Source organism: Oncorhynchus clarkii, chromosome 2, assembly GCF_045791955.1.
Source record: "Oncorhynchus clarkii lewisi isolate Uvic-CL-2024 chromosome 2, UVic_Ocla_1.0, whole genome shotgun sequence".
In the NCBI taxonomy this organism is placed as follows: Eukaryota; Metazoa; Chordata; class Actinopteri; order Salmoniformes; family Salmonidae; genus Oncorhynchus; species Oncorhynchus clarkii.
The window spans coordinates 53,386,570-53,407,489 of NC_092148.1; the positions used below are offsets into that span (position 1 = coordinate 53,386,570).

A 20,920-nucleotide genomic window follows, 5' to 3' on the forward strand; every position below is an offset into this window, starting at 1 on the left:
AAGACTACCAAGAAAAACACTCTGTGTGACACTGATTTAGCCTGCCGCAGTAGAAGGTTAATTGTTCTTAAGCTATCAAAAGCTTTTCCCTGTTCAAGATTCAGTCCATTCACCATCGTGGGCTGGGTTTAGTTCTGTTTCGGTCCACAAATCTTACTCTTAACCCAAAGCAAGATGTGGTTTCACTCTATGATAACCAAGCACACGCTTTTCAGAATCCATGGGTAGCCTGTAAACGTTTGATAAAGAGAGCCAAGCCAGAGCCTCGCAAAAGCCTTTTGCCAAACCTTTGTGTGGTTCTCTTCAGTCCTCCCCCTCCCGCCTGTCCTTGACTCAGCAAATCCCACGTGTCCTATTGGCACTTTTTCCCAGAGCTCTGAGCCTGTCAAATCTCCTCTCCTCCTCCTCCCTTCACCTGAAATTAGAATGTGACCTCCACCTTGTGCTTTTGTGTGGAGGGAACCGAAAGCTGCTACGCCCCTGGTTACAGGTGGGCTAAAGAGAAGAGGAGGGTTGTGTCGCTGGGGCCTTTAGCAGGAAACTCTTTTCGGTCCCTCCCTTCCTTTTTTGTGAAGACTGCTGTTCAAGGGCCCCGTGTTGGCAGTGCACCCTACTGGTTCACGCACATGCACACGCTCGCGAGCGCACACACACACCCAACTGCACCTGGGGGAAACCGATCCAGGGTAGGAAACCGAACTGGCAGTGTATAATTAACAGCAACACATTTTTGTCCCCTCTCTCTCTCTTTTGTCTTCACAGCTCCCAGCGCTTATCCCCATCAGGTTAACCGGGCTGCCTCACCCTAACTGTACACCTCTCATTCAGCCACCACTTGGCCTGGCTCCACATTTCCTCTCCTCCTTCACCCTCTTCTGCACTCCCACACCCTCTGTCTATCTCCACCACCTCCACTTTTCTCTTAATCCTTCCCTTTGACATGATTCCATTTCACACTGGATTGTTGACGGTCTGGAACTGTGTGTGTGTGTGTGTGTGTGTGTGTGTGTGTGTGTGTGTGTGTGTGTGTGTGTGTGTGTGTGTGTGTGTGTGTGTGTGTGTGTGTGTGTGTGTGTGTGTGTGTGTGTGTGTGTGCGGGTATGTGTCTAGCGTGTTTGGCTACAAGTCAAGTACAGAACTAAAGTTTGTTCTTTGAAAGAGGGCAAAGCGTGACAGAGGGCGACCGGTGTGTATTTTGTGCGAGGCCCCAATCTGGACTGTAGCAGTGTTGGAACCTGGCCTCTGTCTGTATCTCTACCATGCTTCCCTGTCACACTGCTTTGTCACCTTGTCACAGAGGGAGAGAAGGAGAGAGCTACTGAAAGAGATGGAAAGGGGGATAGAAAGAGAGGAATAGAGAGGTCCCTGCCTTGGGGGTGTGAGGTGGGGCAGTGGGGGGACAGTGATACTCCCAATAATCCTGATACACACACACACACACACAGCCCCACACCTGTCCAATTCATACTGTCACTCACTGCAGCGCAGGAAGTGGCGGATTTAACATCTCCACCCACTGGATTACAGTTTTTTGACAGCCCTGTCAATCATCATCATGCCCAACCCCCCCCTTGACCTCGCATCTCACCCTCCTCACCCTTATTGTACTTTAACCCCTGTGACACTGAAGTACAGCTCATCAAAGGTCCATATGAATTACTGTGAACTGAATGTAACCTTTGATTAAATACATTCATGTCACTTTGTGTTACATCATTTTTACAGTATGAAATACATTTCTTTGTGAGAAACATATTTCTACACTCTGTATTGGATGCCCTATTTTATTAATGTAGGAACATCATGGATCACAAAGGAAAATGTGATCTATAAAGAAGCTCTACTCATTGTCTCATTGTTTTATTTCAGTGAAATGTGTTTTATAGAGGAAATTTAGGGATATTTTGAGGGGAATATGAGTTTATGGATTTGAGAGTCAATCAGTATTTATTTTTAACACATTTTAGGAAGGCTGTTTTGCTGCTAGGCAACTGAAAATAAGCCATTCAGTCAAGCAACAAATATCTATTTGGATGCATGAGCAGAGGTGAGTCCTCGGCACCATTTACTATTGTGTGCCTCAGGTTTTCCCCTCCAGCGTCTTCTTTATCCAACTAAGCGGCAAAATCACATAAATGATGGTAGCTGCAAACACATTTCTGGTCGGTTCAATCCTTTTTAAGGGAGCATTTATTTTTCAGGAAATAAAAACTATTTAAACCAAAAACAATGGACCCCAGTTATGTGACAATGAATGAACAACATCTTTCTTTGAAATATACAGGATAGTATGATGCTTTGCTGGGTTGAATGTAGTTGTATTTGTACAGGGTTTGATTTAAGTTTTTATCGATGTTGGGTCACATACATCGTGTGGCCCAGTTGCTAAGAGCATGGCGCTTGCAACGCCAGAGTTGTGTGTTCAATTCCCACTGGGGACCAATTGGAAAAAGTATGGAAACTGTATGTACTCACTACTGTAAGTCACTCTGGATAAGAGCGTCTGCTAAAATTTGAAATAATATGTGATTATTTTACTCTACTTATCGTTTATCAGTGTAGGGTCATGAATTGAATTACAATTACATCTTACAAAGTTCAAACAAATCCTGTCTGTGACCTAGACAGTGGGTGACTACGCCAAGTGGGAAAGCTGTTATTTTTAGAGTAGTCACATGACAGTGAGTCAGGGTCAAGACCACCTCTGACACATCAGGGTCATCCCTGTCACGTCAGAATCACCTCTGTCACGGCAAAGCTGACTGGGTACAGTTGGCCCCTGTTGACTTGCTCCCAGCTCTAATAACTACCTCAACCGGAGGTAATGCCACACACACAGAGGCTAGTTACCCCACTGGGTCAGTTACCCACCTTCCGCTTCGGTTGCCACAATTACAGTTGGTAATCACAGTTTTCTCTTCCATCTCCGTGGAAGAACATCAGTCAAAGGGGTTTTCTGTGCTCTGGTTTTTTTTTTTTTTTTTTTTTTTTTTTTTTTTTTTTTTGCACATACAGAAGCTCCTTTTCCACAGGGGGGTTGGCGTGTCGTGTTCAGCACTGTAGTAGGACAGCAGGCCCCGGGGGGCTATCTAAGGCCCTGAGAAGCGGGTGTGAAAGATGTCAAAGCAATTACAATAGCATTACAGTGTAAATCTCCAACTGACATAGAGAGTGTGAATGGAAGAGGGTTTAACCCTCTTTTCTGCCTCTGGCCTCTCTCCTCTGGCGCCAGGATTGCTTTGACATTCACTAAATGTTTAGTTGGTAACAGCTCCACCGCTTGTTATTCTGACAGCAAGTGTGCAGAGTCGTACCTCTTGTATCTCTTGAAGAGAAGGGGATTTGTTAGAATGCGGCAGTTGAAACTCAAGTGTCCATGTTTTCCAACGGAAATATGACTTTTTAAAGGGGAAATCTGCCATAGCTACATCAATTTTTGACCTTACTAATGATATGTACCCATTGATTCTTGAAGAATATAACGTATAAATGCATCATGAGCTTAGTTCAACTGCTTTACCCCATCAGAACCCAAAATATAAGCTTGTTTTACTCCAATGTTTGTAAACGAAGTAAATGTCAACAAACACTGTACAGTCGTGGCCAAAAGTTTTGAGAATGACACAAATAGTTTGCTGCTTCAGTGTCTTTAGGTATTTTTGTCAGATGTTACGATGGAATACTGAAGTATAATTACAAGCATTTCATAAGTGTCAAAGGCTGTTATTGACAATTACATGAAGTTGATGCAAAGAGTCAATATTTGCAGTGTTGAGCCTTCTTTTTCAGAATTTTGTCAGAATTTGTGGGTTTTTGTTTGTCCACCCACCTCTTTAGGATTGACCACAAGTTCTCAATGGGATTAAGTCTAGGGAATTTCCTGGCCATGGACCCAAAATATCGATGTTTTGTTCCATGAGCCACTTAGTTATCACTTTTGCCTTATGGCAAGGTGCTCCATTATGCTGGAAAAGGCATTGTTCGTCACCAAACTGTTCCTGGATGGTTGGGAGAAGTTGCTCTTGGAGGATGTGTTGGTACCATTCTTTATTCATGGCTGTGTTCTTAGGCAAAATTGTGAGTGAGCCCACTCCTTTGGCTGAGAAGCAACCCCACACATGAATGGTCTCAGGATGCTTTACTGTTGGCATGACACAGGACTGATGGTAGCGCTCACCTTGACTTCTCTGCACACGCTTTTTTCCAGATGCCCAAACAATCGGAAAGGGGATTCATCAGAGAAAATGACTTTACCCCGGTCTTCAGCAGTCCAATCCCTGTACCTTTTGCAGAATATCAGTCTGTCCCTAATGTTTTTCCTTGAGAGAAGTGGCTTCTTTGCTGCCCTTTTTGACACCAGGCCATCCTCCAAAAGTCTTCGCCTCACTGTGCGTGCAGATGCATTCACACTTGCCATTCCTGAGCAAGCTCTGTACTGGTGGTGCCCCGATCCCGCAGCTGAATCAACTTTAGGAGACGGTCCTGGCGCTTGCTGGACTTTCTTGGGCGCCCTGAAGCAACTTTACAACAATTGAACCGCTCTCCTTGAATTTCTTGATGATCCGATAAATGGTTGATTTAGGTGCAATCTTACTGGCAGCAATATCCTTGCCTGTGAAGCCCTTTTTGTGCAAAGCAATGATGATGGCATGTGTTTCCTTGCAGGTAACCATGTTTGACAGAGGAAGAACAATGATTCCAAGCACCACCCTCCTTTTGAAGCTTCCAGTCTGTTATTCGAACTCAATCAGCATGACAGAGTGATCTCCAGCCTTGTCCTCGTCAACACCCACACCTGTGTTAATAAGAGAATCACTGACATGCTGTCAGCTGGTCCTTTTGTGGCAGGGCTGAAATGCAGTGGAAATGTTTTTGGGGGATTCAGTTCATATGCATGGCAAAGAGGGACTTTGCAATTAATTGCAATTCATCTGATCACTCTTCATAACATTCTGGAGTATATGCAAATTGCCATCATACAAACTGAGGCAGCAGACTTTGTGAAAATTTATATTTGTGTCATTTTCAAAACTTTTGGCCATGACTGTATAGCCTCAAAACATGGTTGAAACTATCATTTTGATATCATGGATGGTTAGCCCTTTCATCATAATTTGAGAATGGTTACATTTTTCCAGCCCCTTAGCTTTTTAGCGAAACAGGTGGGGGGAGTTTGCTTTGTTATTGTTTCAACTGCTGATGTCCACTTTAAGGCAATGAATATGGCCATTCTCTGTTTAGGTGTTAAAGTCCGAACACACCAGTTTACAAATAGTGTCTTTCCTATTACACTCCCCATGTTTAACCCTATCTATCGCCTCTGTGTGTTTTTTTCATCTCTCCTCCTCTTCTTCTCCCTGTCTCCTCTCTCTATCTGCTCTCAGAAGCCAGGGATGGACCTGGCTGATACCTACATAACGTTTGTGCGGCAGAACCAGGACATCCTGCGAGACCGCGTCAACGAGGAGATGTACATCGAGAAGCTGTTTGACGTAAGTGTGTTGACCGTGACGTGCACTCACACTTGCACCTTGTAGACGGGTTGGATGGCAACGTCACGAAAATTATGCGCAAGCATCGATGGGGCCGGAAGCCGTGCTTTGTTATGATTGTGAACGGTTAGAGAGCTAGCAACAATCACAAGAAGCTGCCATGTGGGGAATCGTAGGTGGCTCGTTTCAGCTAGTTTTATCTTCTTCTTGATGCCATGTCTTGTTTTGAGGTGTTTTGAGTAATTTCATGTCAATATGGCTAAAATTCGCTAGCTATCTAAGCGAATCTAATCTAATTGTAACAATGTATTTGAGTGAGGAAAAGTGCTCATTGTGCAAATGTATTTATGTTTTCAATAAACATTTGGAGATTAAATATAGTTTACATGTTGTCAACAACCTAATCCAATACCTAAACAACCTTTTGCTAAACAACAAACATATTTATATTATTGTAGACATAGCAAGGAGTATGGCTATTGTTAAGTCTGTATTGCTTCATAAACTCAGCAACAACAAAAAAACATCCTCTCACTATCAACTGCGTTTATTTTCAGCAAACTTAACATGTGTAAATATTTGTATGAACATAACAAGATTCAACAACTGAGACATAAACTGAACAAATTCCACAGACGTGACTAACAGAAATGGAATAATGTGTCCCTGAACAAAGGGGGGGTCAAAATCAAATGTAACAGTCAGTATCTGGTGTGGCCACCAGCTGCATTAAGTACTGCAGTGCATCTCCTCCTCATGGACTGCACCAGATTTGCCAGTTCGTGCTGTGAGATGTAACCCCACTCTGCAACCAAGGCACCTGCAAGTTCCCGGGCATTTCTGGGGCGAATGGCCCTAGCCCTCACCCTCCGATCCAACAGGTGCTAGACGTGCTCAATGTGATTGAGATCCGGGCTCTTCGCTGGCCATGGCAGAACACTGACATTCCTGTCTTGCAGGAAATCACTCACAGAACGAGCAGTATGGCTGGTGGCATTGTCATGCTGGAGGGTCATGTCAGGATGAGCCTGCAGGAAGGGTACCACATGAGGGAGGAGGATGTCTTCCCTGTAACGCACAGCGTTGAGATTGCCTGCAATGACAACAAGCTCAGTCGGATGATGCTGTGACACACCGCCCCAGACCATGACGGACCCTCCATCTCCAAATCAATCCCGCTCCAGAGTACAGGCCTTGGTGTAACGCTCATTCCTTCGACAATAAACGCGAATCCGACCATCACCCCTGGTGAGACAAAACCACACCTTGTCAGTGAAGAGCACTTTTTGCCAGTCCTGTCTGGTCCAGCAACGGTAGGTTTGTGCCCATAGGCAATGTTGTTGCCGGTGATGTCTGGTGAGGACCTGCCTTACAACAGGCCTACAAGCCCTCAGTCCAGCCTCTCTCAGCCTATTGTAGACAGTCTGAGCACTGATGGAGGGATTGTGCGTTCCTGGTGTAATTCGGGCAGTTGTTGTTGCCATCCTGTACCTGTCCAGTAAGTGTGATGTTTGGATGTACCAATCCTGTGACGGTGTTGTTACACGAGGTCTGCCACTGCGAGGACGATCAGCTGTCCGTCCTGTCTCCCTGTAGTGCTGTCTTAGGCGTCTCACAGTACGGACATGGCAATTTATTGCCCTGGCCACATCTGCAGTCGTCAAGCCTCCTTGCAGCATGCCTAAGGCACTTTCACGCAGATGAGCAGGGACCCTGGGCATCTTTCTTTTGGTGTTTTTCAGAGTCAGTAGAAAGGCCTTTTTAGTGTCCTAGGTTTTCATATCTGTGACCTTAATTGCCTACCGTCTGTAAGCTGTTAGTGACTTAACGACTGTTCCACAGGTGCGTGTTCATTAATTGTTTATGGTTCATTGAACAAGCATGGGAAACCATGTTTAAACCCTTTACAATGAAGATCTGTGAAGTTTTGGGATTTTTAGGAATTATCTTTGAAAGACAGGGTCCTGAAAAGGGGACGTTTCTTTTTTTGCTGAGTTTACAATGGTATTGAAACCTGGAAGGGACACAATGTTATACTATACACACGCCTTGCTTTTTAGCATTTCATGTTTTTACCTGTACTTTTTGAAGTCAATAGTACAAACAACAGACAGACAACTTCACCTGACAATTAAAAAAATACATATTTAAACTTGATTTAACTAGGCAAGTCAGTTAAGAACTAATTCTTATTTACAATGACAGCCTACCGGCGAACAGGGGGTTAACTGCCTTGTTCAGGAGTAGAACGACAGATTTTTACCTTGTCAGATCGGGGATTCGATCCAGCACCCTTTTGGTTACTGACCCAACACTCGAACCACTAGGCTACCTGCCGCCCCTGTTTGTGTGTATATGTTTTTACTTTTTTTAGGCGTTTTCGTCATACTAAGAACATAGAATGAAAACTGTCATTTTTACAACGCTATGTTAAAATAGTTTAATGAATTTTGTTAAACACAATAGAAATTGGAACCAGTGGACAATATATCTGCTGTATTGTGATGCCAGTACAGTATACGTAGGTGTTGAATGAAAAACAGCATGAAAAGGAGACACATTTCACCCACTTTATTTATCCTATTCTGAGGTGAATCGTTGTCAGGTGTGTGTGGGATTCCATCAAACCTTAAATGTCCGGTAGTGGACACACAAACACACTCCCTCCCTCTCACTAAGACACACACAAAATCAAACATGCACAAAATCAAACTCTCGTTCCTTTTCACTCATAGATACAGTGACACACACTCTCCATCTCACCAGCTGCTATTTCTGTCCCACTGTTTCCCTTTCCTTGCACCCCTATTCCTCTCATGTTATACACACTTCCCCCACCTTTCTCTCTCTTCTTCAGCCCTCTGTCTTCCCCTTTCCTGACCAGTGCTTTCCACTCTACTTTATATCTCCCTCTCTCAACCATTTTATTTTCACTTAGACCTCCTAAACCCCCCTCTTTTCTTTTCACAAACTCCCCCCTCTTCTCTGGACCCCTCTTAACCTGTATGCACCTCCCTTCCCATTTCTTCCTCACACATTTGCCCTCCTTTTTCCCTCTCCCTATCTCATTTGCACCCTCTTATTGTTGTGGGGAGGCCGCATGATGTGATGAGTGCGATAGGACACTTGTTTCACAGTGAGAGTACCCCATTGTGACTACTTCCAGGGCCCAAGCTACCCCCCCCCCCCTCCAGGGTTTTTGTTGACCTGTCTACCATTGAAATATGCTGAGAGGTGCCCTGTGTGTGGCCCCCTTACTTCCTCTATATATCCTGCGGTTGCAGTGTGTGACAGAGTACCTTCAGTGTTCAGCACATAAGATGAAATGCATACACATAACGGTACATACACAATTATACAATTATAATTATATCTAAGGCACACATACATACACATACGTACCTATCTGACAATGCATGCAACAACAACAAAAAAACGATTCATCCATCCGACACACACGCAAACACAGCCCTCCTCATTGCTACCCTCTAAGATTGGGTTTGTAAACTTGACGTGGAAACTCAGATTGGAGTAAAGCAGTGTTCATTTGGGGCTGGGGAGATGGGGAGGGGGTTGGATGGGAGACGGAGGAGGCAGGCACAGCTCTAATGGACCCCACACACCCACAGTCATGCACTAGGAGGAGAGACAACGTCAGGGTCTAACCATGTCACCACACACACGCTCACCGCCTGTGGTTGTGTGTGCTGGGAAATGTGATGATCTCTCCATAGATGTGTTAATGTGCACACATCTATCTGTCTGTTTATGTGGGGGTAATTGCATTGCATGAGTGTAGCTCTTGCTGCTTTTGGGTGCCATCAGCTTGTATTGGTCAGCTGTTTCTAAGTGTGTTTGCATGTGTGTGTATGGTTTACTTGTGTGGGTGTGTTTGCATGCATGCATATAGAGTCGGAGCCATAATTATTGACACCCTTGATAAAGATGAGCAAAAAAAGACTATCAAATAAATGCATATACTGAGCTATATTGTATGCTCCCAAAATTTGAAAATTATATTATTTTATACTAGTACAATTGCTCAGATAAAGACATTTTGTTTAACAAGTATCTCTTGTTTCTCAAAAAGATAAGGGTCAAAATTATTGGCAACCCTATCATTTTTATTATTTTACCCCCTTTTTCTACACAATTTTGTGATATCCAATTACGATCTTGTCTCGTCGCTGCAACTCGCCAACGGGCTCGGGAGAAGCGAAGGTCAAAACATGCGTCCTCTGAAACATGACCTGCGCTTCATAACACCCACTCGCTTAACCCGGAAGTCAGTCGCACCAAAGTGTCGGAGGAAACACCGTTCAACTGACGACCTGGTGGTCAGCTTGCAGGAGCTCGGCCCGCCACCAGGAGTTGCTAGAGCGCGATGAGGCAAGTAAGAGCGCGATGAGCCCCCCCGGCCAAACCCTCCCCTACCCCGGACGACTCTGAGTCAATTGTGCGCCGCCCTATGGGACTCTCGGTCACGGCCGGTTGTGACACAGCCTGGGATCGAACCCCAAGCTGTAGTCACGCCGCAACACTGCGATGCAGTGCCTTAGACCGCAGCAACCCTATTTTCAATACCTCATCTTGTGAGTATAACAGCACTGAGCCTTTTTTACATAACAGCACTGAGCCTTTTTTACATAACGGCACTGAGCCTTTTTTACATAACGGCACTGAGCCTTTTTTACATAACGGCACTGAGCCTTTTTTACATAACGGCACTGAGCCTTTTTTACATAACGGCACTGAGCCTTTTTTACATAACGCACTGAGCCTTTTTTACATAACGGCACTGAGCCTTTTTTACACTAGTTGTGGTTTGGCATTGAAATAAGGATGCTTAAGTAGAAAAGAACCCCATACCTACTGTAAAATATGGTGGTGGATCTTTGCTGTTATGGGGTTATTTTGCTTCCACTGGTCCTGAGGCCCTTGTTAAGGTCAACAGCATCATGAACTTTACCCAGTACCAGGATATTTAAGCCAAAACCTGGTTACCTCTGCCAGGAGGCTGAAACGTGGCCACAAGACAATACCGGCAAGACAATAACCCAAAATCCACAAAGAAACGGTTAATTGGCCACAAAATATTTTTTTGCAATGCCATCTCAGTCTCCGGACTTGACCCCCATTAAAAACCTGTGGTTTGAATTGAAGGGGGCAGTTCATAAATGCAGATGAAGGATATCAAGGATCTGGAAAGATTCTGTATGGAGGAATAATTTAAGATCCCTCCCAATGCGTTCTCCCATCTCAGAAAACATTTGAGGAAAAGGCTTAGTATTGTTACCCTCCCAAGGTGAGGTATTGCAAGGTATTTGAAACATGGTTGCCAATCATTTTGACCGCAATCTTTTTAGTATTTGTATTATTTATTTTATACAATCTTTTTTTCCCTCATCTTTATCAAGAGTGCCAATAAATTGGGATCTGACTGTATGTGTTTCTACACATGAGGAGCAGCCACGATAGTGTCTAGCTTCCTTTGTTGATGACGAGGGTAATGCATGCCCTTGCGGGCGACCAGTCCTTCTTCTCGTCCTCCATATTAGGGGACAAATCTCCCAGATTCATCTGATAAAGCCTTCTGACAGGGGCCACACAAACTAGCCCTCCCCTCCAGCCAGCCCCCAGGTGTGGCCCTGCTCTCTTCACTCTGCCCTTAACCATGTCAACTGAGGGACACTTAAGTGTGTCATTAACATCTCGCCGTCAGAAACACCACAAAGACACACTCAGCTACCAAACTACATAAATAATGTTCCAGGAGAACTAATGACAACAAACGACCTGACGTTCACTCGTCTAGTTAACGCTCTCTTGTTCCCTCCATCTGTTTTCCCCCTCTTCCACTAATCGGCTCAATTAAAGTGCATCTCCATTTTCAATTTCACGCTCGCTCCATTGAGTGCCAGGGGGTGGCTAGCCTGTTACCGAGTAGGCTGGCTCTCGTTGTAGGTATTAATGTTTTTATTGGCTGTTGTGGAGCCAACGATACTCAAAGTGAAATGAGATGGATTCTTCTGGAAAGGGAGCTTTAAAATATCAGAGAGGACAGGCTGAACGATGGAGAGAGTGTCATGCTCTTTGTCAGAAGTCCTCACTTGAGAAGACATTGATAGAAACCCAGATGCTTTCAGTCACCAACACCCCCACTAGTTTTTTTGATTTCCCTTTCAATGAGCAGGGAGCTCAATGTAGGATATCGCATCGTCAAACAAACTCTGTATAGAGTGAGGCACACTGGCTCCAAATAGGGTTCACAGACAGTGTACTGTGCCTTTTACTTAATTCAGTTGTTTTTTTGTCCCCTAAACTCCCAAGCCTCATATAGAACGGCTAACTTTATATGTAAACATAATATGCTATCTATACACCTACACTACTATACTATACCAGTGACTTAATTGAAAGAACATTGTGAGATGATTTGCATGAAGAAGAAATGTTCTGGCATACTACTGTATGTAGCCAGGAGAGAGGTGTGAAAGGTAGCCAGGGAGGAGGTGTGAAAGGTAGCCAGCCTGGTAATAGAACTACAAAGGCATTTACAAACACATTATGCATTCTATTTTTAAAGCAAGGAGGTGAGCCTCTTCAGACCCACACATTCAGGTATTCTTCAGTAATTGGCATATTTGAAAGTATAATGGTTTTAATGGAACACTGTTGTCCTTTTAAACCCTATCATTTGACCTTGTGTGATGTGTTGTCTGGTGTGATTGGAGAGGGTGTTGTGGAACTTGTCAATGGAAAATGTTAGTCTTCTATACAAAAAGGGATTGAAGGAAATATAGCAATAAACTCTTTGAATGTGGTAATAAACAAGTTGAATGAGATGTACAGTCACCTTAAAGGTGACCAAAAAAGACTCTAAAAGAAATAGTACAGATAATGAGCACACAAAAAAGGGGAAATTATATTATTTTATACTAATACAATTGCTCAGATAAAGAGACTTTGTTTAACAAGTTTTTAAAAAATATATGAACAAATATATATATTTCAAAATTATTGGCACCTTTAAAGATTCTTGTAAGTTAAATCAAACAAAATTCAATCTGCATTAACATTCTACTTTTTAAAATGAATCTCATCTTTTAAGGAACTGTATTTGGGCCTGCCATGGCTTCCTGTTCCACTGGGGTATAAACATTTGGTAAATCGCATGTCAAATCCTTTTGTCATCCATCACCATTGAGGAAAAACAAAAGAACTCACAAATTAAAATTAAAAGAGAAAGATAGTTGTTGACTTTCATCAAACAAGCGATGGGTACAAAAAAAAAAACTGAAAATAACGAATATACCACTTACCACTATCAGGGCAACAATTAACACGTTTAAAACCACTGGAACAGTGGTAAACTTGTCTGGTAGAGGATACAAGTGTATCTTGTCCGCACGCACAGTGAGGAAGATGGTTTGGGAGGTAAAGAAGGGACAACATTTGAGAATGACAGAACTTGCTCTCATCTAGGGTCATCAAGTCTCCAAATCTACATTTGGCTAATAGGTTATTTGGAAGGGTTGGTAGATTTTTTTACATTTTTTATGAGAGCAACCAACAAAGGTTAACACCTGGAGTTTGCTATTGACACTTGGATTGGAACTGGTGCAATGTTCAGAGTTGACAAAGGTCTTTGTCCATGCACACCAGTGGTGGGTTTGGCCTCAAAAGAAGGATGCATATGCCGCATATACTGTAAAATACAGTGGTGGATCTTTGATATTATGAGGCTGTTTTGATTCCACTGGTCCTGGGGCCCTTGTTTAGGTCATCTGCACTCTGCCAAACACCAGGACATTTTAGCCAAAAACCTGGTTGCCTTTGCCAGGAGGCTGAAACTTGGCCAAACGTGGATCTAACAGCAAGACAATGACCCCAAGCACACATCACAATCCACAAATAAATTCTTAGAGGTCAGTCCATAACCGCGGACGGAAGGATATCAAGGATCTGAAAAGATTTTGTATGGAGGAAGATCCCTCCCAATGTGTTCTTCAGTCTCATAAAACATTACATAAAAAGTCTCAGTGCCATTGTCCTCGCAAGGGAAGGGTGAACAAGCTATTGAAAACAGGGGTGCCAATAATTTTGGCACCTATCTTTTTGCGATTTATTTATTACTTGTTACTTTTGTTACTTAACCAAAATATTTTTCTCTGAGCAACTATATTACAATATAAAACAATATAATTTCCCCATATAGCTTCAGTATTTGTATTATTTATTTTGTAGTCTTTTTTGCTCATCTTAATCAACTGATTGCGTGTGTGTGTGTGTGCGTGTGTGTGTGTGTGCGTGTGTGTGTGTGTGTGTGCGCGGTCCATTTCACTTAAAAATGTATCTGATGATTTATGCATATCAACATTGGATGGTGCCCACATTGATCGTGTCCCGCTTGTAAATATCTGGGCATCTGGATTGACGAAAGATATAATTTAAAAACCATATGGATGGGTTAATTAAGAGGTTGAGAATAAAAATAGGCTTCTTCTTCAGAAATAGACCATGACTCTCCCTGAAAAGCAGAAAGCAGAGTCAACTTTCCTGCCCGTGCTAGACTATGGTGACACCATTTATACAACTTCCACTTCACTGAAACCACTAGATGCAGTTTACCAGAGCGCACTTTGCTTTATTATGGGCGACAGGTTCAGTACACTTCATTGCATCCTATATCAGAATGTAGGCTAGCCCTTTGTTAAGTCTCGTAGATTGACATGCTGCTCTCTTTTTGTTCATAAAGCCCTCTTGCACAAACTTCCGCTGTACCTTACTTAATTGTTCAACTGCAGACTTACGAGTCACCAGACCCGATCACAGGGATGGTTCCATTGATATCTATTGAAGTAGGTAAATCTGCATTCAGTGTTTTTGCACCCCATGTCTGGAATGATCTGCAGAGCTATCTGCACCTTGATGCTTTGTTACCTCTAGGGCAGCTCAAGTTGTTGATGGAGGACCTCCGTGTTAAGGAATGTGATTGCTTTTCTTAAATTGCTTGGAAATATTGTATGTTTTTATTGCGTTGTATTTGTAAATGTTGCACATTTGTATGACTGTGTACACGCAGGGCTCCCTTGAAAAATAGGCCTTCATCTCAATGGGATTTCCCTGCTAAAATAAAGGTTCAATCAAAAAATATGAATAAATACTATTTCTTAACCATTTACACAGTCCTGGCAACCACTAGCCTATGCCTAGCCATCTGGCTTAGCTAAATTACATTTGCTGTTATAGTGTAACTCAGCTATATCTTCTGTTACTTCATGCTCACAACCACGTTATATCAGCCTTATTACCTTGTGACAGATATAGTGTATAGAATCATTGTACCTTGACATGTTGCTTTATCTACAGTGTAACTTGGTTAAAAGAAATGTATAAGCTGACTTGTTTGTGTCTGTCTGCGTGTGTGTGCGTGTTCACAGCAATGGTACACCAGCTCCATGAAGGCTCTGTGTGTGTGGCTGACAGACAGACTGAACTTGCAGCTTCACATGTACCAGCTGAAAACACTCATCAAGATTGTCAAGGTAACGTGCATTGTTGAAGTGGTGCAAGTTTACACTGTAACCATTCAGCTGTAGGCCACCTTCCAAACATGTACATATGTACCTCAATCTAAATATTAAGTCTAGTGCTCTAAGAATGTTTCTTCCAGTTGTGAATTAGCCTACAACTGTACAAAGTCTCGGTTACCCATTGCCTCCGTGTCCTGTGTGTGTTTTTGTGTTTGGTTTCATCCCACAGAAGACATACCGAGACTTCCGGCTCCAAGGAGTTCTGGATGGGACCCTGAACAACAAAAGCTATGAGACCATCTACAACCGACTCACCACGGAGGAGACTACCGTGGCGGTCAAGGCTGGCGACGGTCTCCAAGGTATCACCATGAGAGACAGTGACGAGGAGGACGGATGAACTTTGGGAAGTGTGTGCTTGTGTGGAAGGGATGGAGATTGTGTGTGTGAGACAGAATGATATGGAGGGGTTGGAGAACACACACTAAACTGTGTGATGAATTCATCCATCCTTGTGTACCCCCTCTCTCTCTCACCAATCCCTAGTACAATAGTGGGTACCTTCCCAGCCATAATGACATGATGTTTTTTTGTACAGTACAGCTCAGTGGTCACCAACTGGTAACCTTCAGGGCAGTACCCCTTTGTTTATTTATTTCATTTGTTTGTTTGTTTGTTAGTTTGTTTTTACTTTATTTTAATGGTGATGTAGACCAAGAAAAATGCAAGTTGTTCTCTTAATGCAGACCTTAATGCTCAAATCAGTTTTGTTTTTTCAAATCCGTTTTGGAATAGTGACTGTCCAAACAGCAGGTTACAAGTGACCAAATCGGATTTTGCTGACAAAGCAGTCTTTGCTGACATGGCTACGCTAGTTGTCATAGTAACGACTGTTGTGTGTGCAGTGGTGTTGGCTGATTGGTGGTGGTGCTCATGCTTCCTCTCACTCAGAAGATATGTACTGTAGCAAGCTAAGGTGACAAAAACAGTAGCTATGCTTCCATTAACTTGTCCAGTGATTTTGTGTCAATATTTAGAAAGTTTGCATAGAAAATAGATGCAGCAATTGCCGGCTAGGGTGTGTTTCCATTGAACAACCTTGTGTCGATAAAAACAGCTGGACATAATGTCACACCCCAACAAAAACACAAAAACCTACAGTGTCAAATTAAAATGTAGTGGCTGAAGTGTTTCCATTACCCATTTAGGCAAATTGCACATTAATACATTGGTGACAACCTGTGTGCCATCCCACCTACCCGTTTCATGTCTCGGGTAGCCTTTGAAAGCCAGCAAGAATGCAATAATTGAGTAGGCATTTAGAATGAAATGTTGTGGAGCTTTATAGTTATGTGATGACATCATGTACCTTAAAAAATATTCTGCAATCAGAATTTATTAGAAAAACCCCGTTTTCCATTTTAATTTGTCACAATAAAGAAAGTTCGACCAAAAGAAAAATCCACCAGTCGAACGAATAAAAATGTTGTCCATCTTTAGAAAATGTCTTCTATATCTGCCATTACACATGTCGCAATTATTTTTTGTTGGCATTGCTTTCCAATAAACCTGGGTCAATGGAAACCTGCCTAGTGCCTGTCATGAACATTTCCCAATTGCATTGAATGTTCAAAATCATAGTATACATACACTTTTAAGCCTTAAAGGATAAGATGACCCAACTTTCAAAATTAGCCCTTTTGGCTAGCCACAACATTCAACAAGCTAGCTAGCAGTTTAGCTTACTAGCATACTCACTAATTTGTTTGTACATGACTAACATGCTAGTTAGCTACCACTTGTTCTTGTCAAACTGTCAACAGAGTAGCTTACAAGCAACGAGTTATGCCAAATAAAACAGTCTGAAAACCACTTGTGGGCAAATAAATCAGTCACATTGCCAGGAATCCGATTTGTATCTGATTTCAAAAAACACCTACAAATGTGGTTTGAACTGTGGCTTGAAATATCTGATTCGATGTGGTTGTTGACTGTTCAGAATGTAGAAAAGAAATCGGATTCAAATCGGATATGCAAACCACTAGAATTTGAGTCACTTCAAACTGCCAGTGTGAACAAGGCTTTATGGTTACCTAGATATAGCCATGCCAATTCAAACAGGTTTTTAAAAAAAAGTGCATTAAAAAGTGCATTATGAGGACATTGGGGTTGTTCTTACATAAGTACCCTGAAAGACAGTCGATACAGGCAGTATCCATATGTTTATGCTGTGCACTGTATGAATGGGAATGTATACCTGTAGGTTAAAGTGTCACATTGTCATGGCATGTATGTAGGCTATGCTTGAATGTGTTTTCCTCTACAAGAGTTACCAGATGACTATGAATTCAAAGCTGTGTTAAATAGGTCTGATGGATTGTGTGCATCATGTTTGGAATCTGAATTGCCGTCTTAACTGTAATACTGCAATGAATTATATGAAATACATTTCTATTGTCTTCTGTGCACCTGTTTTTGTTAAGGTGTGTTCTAAGTGTTAGAATTAGTGTTTTTAATGCAACCATGGTGTCCTTATTGACTAAATTACTCCATAAATTATATTAACAGCACGATCTGCAACTACGAACCCTTTGATTGGTAAGGTGATGGATGGAGCTATACGTTATTACATTTTTCGTTTTTAAGGAGCGATGCATATTGTTTTATAAAAACTGCTATTTAAAACCAAATGACTAAAATCACAACAAAAACATAAACAATTGAGTTTTACAAAATATCAAGCTAATAGGCATTTTTATAAGTTAGATTTTTTTCAAGAATCATATATCATTACCATAACTAATATACAAATTATGACTATCTTACAAATTGTGGCAACCTATTTGCCAACCTATTCCAACAGTTTATAGTTTTGTTAGAAGCCTAGCTGAAAAGTCTCCATCATGACATCAACATTGACAGTCACGTGTTGAAATACACCTAGCCTAACGGCCATTTCCTTTGATTTGTATTCATCTCAAAAAGTACTGTATTGCAGAAATTGTCATTTTCTTGAGACATGACAACCTCGTTTCAACTAATTATCTTGTTCAATGTTATCATGAGCAGACTTTTTCCTCCCCATTCACTGACCTGTGTAAAATGAAAGAATCAATATTCTGAATTGGTTTAATTTTCCTCCAAATGGGACGAATACAGTTCTGTGGTCAAATTGAAGAGTTTGGTTCCAAAGCGCTATATCCACCAATTTTGTTCACCAGAAACGATTGCTTATGGTTACCTTCGTGTGTGTTTGTAAAATATTACTGTTCTCAGATTTGTAATTCATTGATTTTATGTTTATTATTATTTAAATGTTTTGCTAAATGCTATGTATCCATTGTTTAGCTGGAATGGAATGTTCGTATAGTATATTGCCTGTGATATGTGGTTGTCTCACGCTATCTTAAGATGAATGCACTAACTGTAAGTCGCTCTGGGTAATAGACTGCTAAATGATTAAAATATCAAATGTAAATATTTTACATGCAGATCTCATTTTACTTTATGGATTCATTTTTTGAAACTTAAAAAAATATATTGTTGTCACAAATGTATCATTTGTACAGTTCTTTATATAAAACCTAACAGGACTACTTATTTGTCTGAGAGTGAGGCGGATATACGCAGTGCCTTTAGAAAGTATTCCCCACCCCTTGACTTTTTCCACATTTTGTTGTGTTACAAAGTGGGATTAAAATGGATTTAATTGTCATTTTTTTTGTCAACAATCTACACAAAATACTATAATGTGAAAGTGGAAGAAAAATTCAAACTTTTTTATTTTTATTAATGGAAAATTAAATGTTTAATAAAATGTATATTGATTAGATAAGTATGCAACCTCCTGAGTCAATACATGTTAGAATCACCTTTCACAGTAGTTATAGCTGTGAGTCTTTCTGGGTAAGTCTATAAGAGTTTTGCACACCTGGATTATCCAATATTTGCCCATTATTCTTTAAAAAATGATTCAAGCTCTGCCAAGTTGGTTATTGATCATTACTAGACAGCCATTTTCAAGTCTTGCCATAGATTTTAAAGACAATTTAACTCAAAACTGTAACTTGACCACTCAGGAACATTCAATGTCGTCTTTCTTTCTTGATGTCTATAGTATTCTCTCTGGTATGCAATCTGGTTTCCGCTCAGGTTATGGATGTGTCCCTTGATTCTAAGCAATGTTGTGCTGCTATCTTTATTGACTTGGCAAAAGCTTTTGATACGGTAGACCATTCCATTCTCGTGGGCCGGCTAAGGAGTATTGGTGTCTCTGAGGGTTTTTTGCCTGGTTTGCTAACTACCGCTCTCAGAGTGCAGTGTATGAAGTCAGAACATCTGCTATCTCAGCCACTGCCTGTCATCAAGGGTGTACCCCAAGGCTCGATCCTAGGCCCCACGCTCTTCTCAATGTACATCAACAACATAGCTCAGGCAGTAGGAGGCTCTCTCATCCATTTATACCCTCTACAACACAGCTTTCTTTAGTGTCTACACACTTTCTCTGCCCTTGTTCTGAACACCTCCAAAACAAAGGTAATGTGGTTTGGTAAGAAGAATGCCCCTCTCCCCACAGGTGTGTTTTTACTATTTCTGAGGGTTTAGAGCTTGAGGTAGTCACCTCATACAAGTACTTGGGGGCATGGCTAGACGGTACACTGTCATTCTTGCTCCTCTATCATAATCACTCCTCTTTCACCCCAGCTGCCAAACTAACCCTGATTCAGATGACCATCCTACCCATGATAGATAACAGAGACGTAATTTATAGATTGGCAGGTAATGCTGCTCTCAAGCGGCTAGATGTTCTTTACCAATCAACCATCAGATTTGCCACCAATGCTCCTTATAGGACACATCACTGCACTCTATACTCTTCTGTAAACTGGTCCTCTCTGTATACCTGTCACAAGACTCACTGGTTGATGCTTATTTATAAACCTCTTAGGCTTCACTCCTCCCTATCTGAGATATCTACTGCAGCCCTCATCCTCCACATACAACACCCGTTCTGACAGTCACATTCTGTTAAAGGTCCCCAAAGCGCACACATCCCTGGGTCTCGTCTTTTCAGTTTGCTGCTGCTAGTGACTGAAACGAGCTGCAACAAACACTCAAACTGGACAGTTTTATCTCAATCTCTTAATTCAAAGACTCAATCATGGACACTCTGACAGTTGTGGCTGCTTTGCATGATGTATTGTTGTCTCTACCTTCTTGCCCTTTGTGCTATTGTCTGTGCCCAACAGTGTTTGTACCATGTTTTGTGCTGCTACCATGTTGTGCTGCTGCCATGTTGTGTTGCTATCATGTTGTTGTCATGTTGTGTTGCTACCATGATGTGGTATGTGTTGCTGCCTTGCTATGTTGTTGTCTTAGGTCTCTCTTTATGTAGTGTTGTGTTGTCTCTTTTGTCGTGATGTGTTTTGTCCTATATTTTTATTTATTTTTATTTTTAGTCCCAGCCCCCGTCCCCGCAAGAGGTCTTTTGCCTTTTGGTAGGCTGTCGTTGTAAATAAGAATTTGTTCTTAACTGATTTGTCTTGTTAAATTAAAAAATTAAGAAATTGTAAGCAACCCCAGTGTATATTTGGCCTTCTGTTTTAGGTAATTGTCCCTCTGAAAGGTGAATTTGTCTCCCACTGACTGTGAAAGGCAGACTACACCAAGTTTTCCTCTAGGATTTTTGCTTAGCTCTATTCTGTTAATTTTTATCCTAAAAAACTCCCTACTCCTTGCCGATGACAAGCATGCCCATAACATGATACAGCCACCATCATGCTTGAAAATATGAAGAATGGTACTCATTGATGTGTTGTGTTGGATTTGCCCCAAACATAACACTTTGTATTCAGGAAAAAATAAATAATAATTGTCGCATTTTTTGCAGTA

At 41.8% G+C, this 20,920-nt stretch overlaps 1 protein-coding gene across 1 annotated transcript in view; it reads left to right on the forward strand.

Moving 5' to 3' along the window:
• LOC139369640 (calcium-dependent secretion activator 2-like) overlaps nt 1-18,581 on the forward strand; it is a 237,517-nt gene extending 218,936 nt beyond the window's left edge. The window contains exons 25-27 of the mRNA XM_071108908.1: nt 5,385-5,492; nt 14,936-15,040; nt 15,258-18,581. Coding sequence (XP_070965009.1) covers nt 5,385-5,492; nt 14,936-15,040; nt 15,258-15,428 — 384 coding nt within the window. The 3' untranslated portion in view covers nt 15,429-18,581. The remainder of the gene's footprint in view (nt 1-5,384; nt 5,493-14,935; nt 15,041-15,257) is intronic.
• The last annotated feature ends 2,339 nt before the right edge of the window (nt 18,582-20,920 follow it).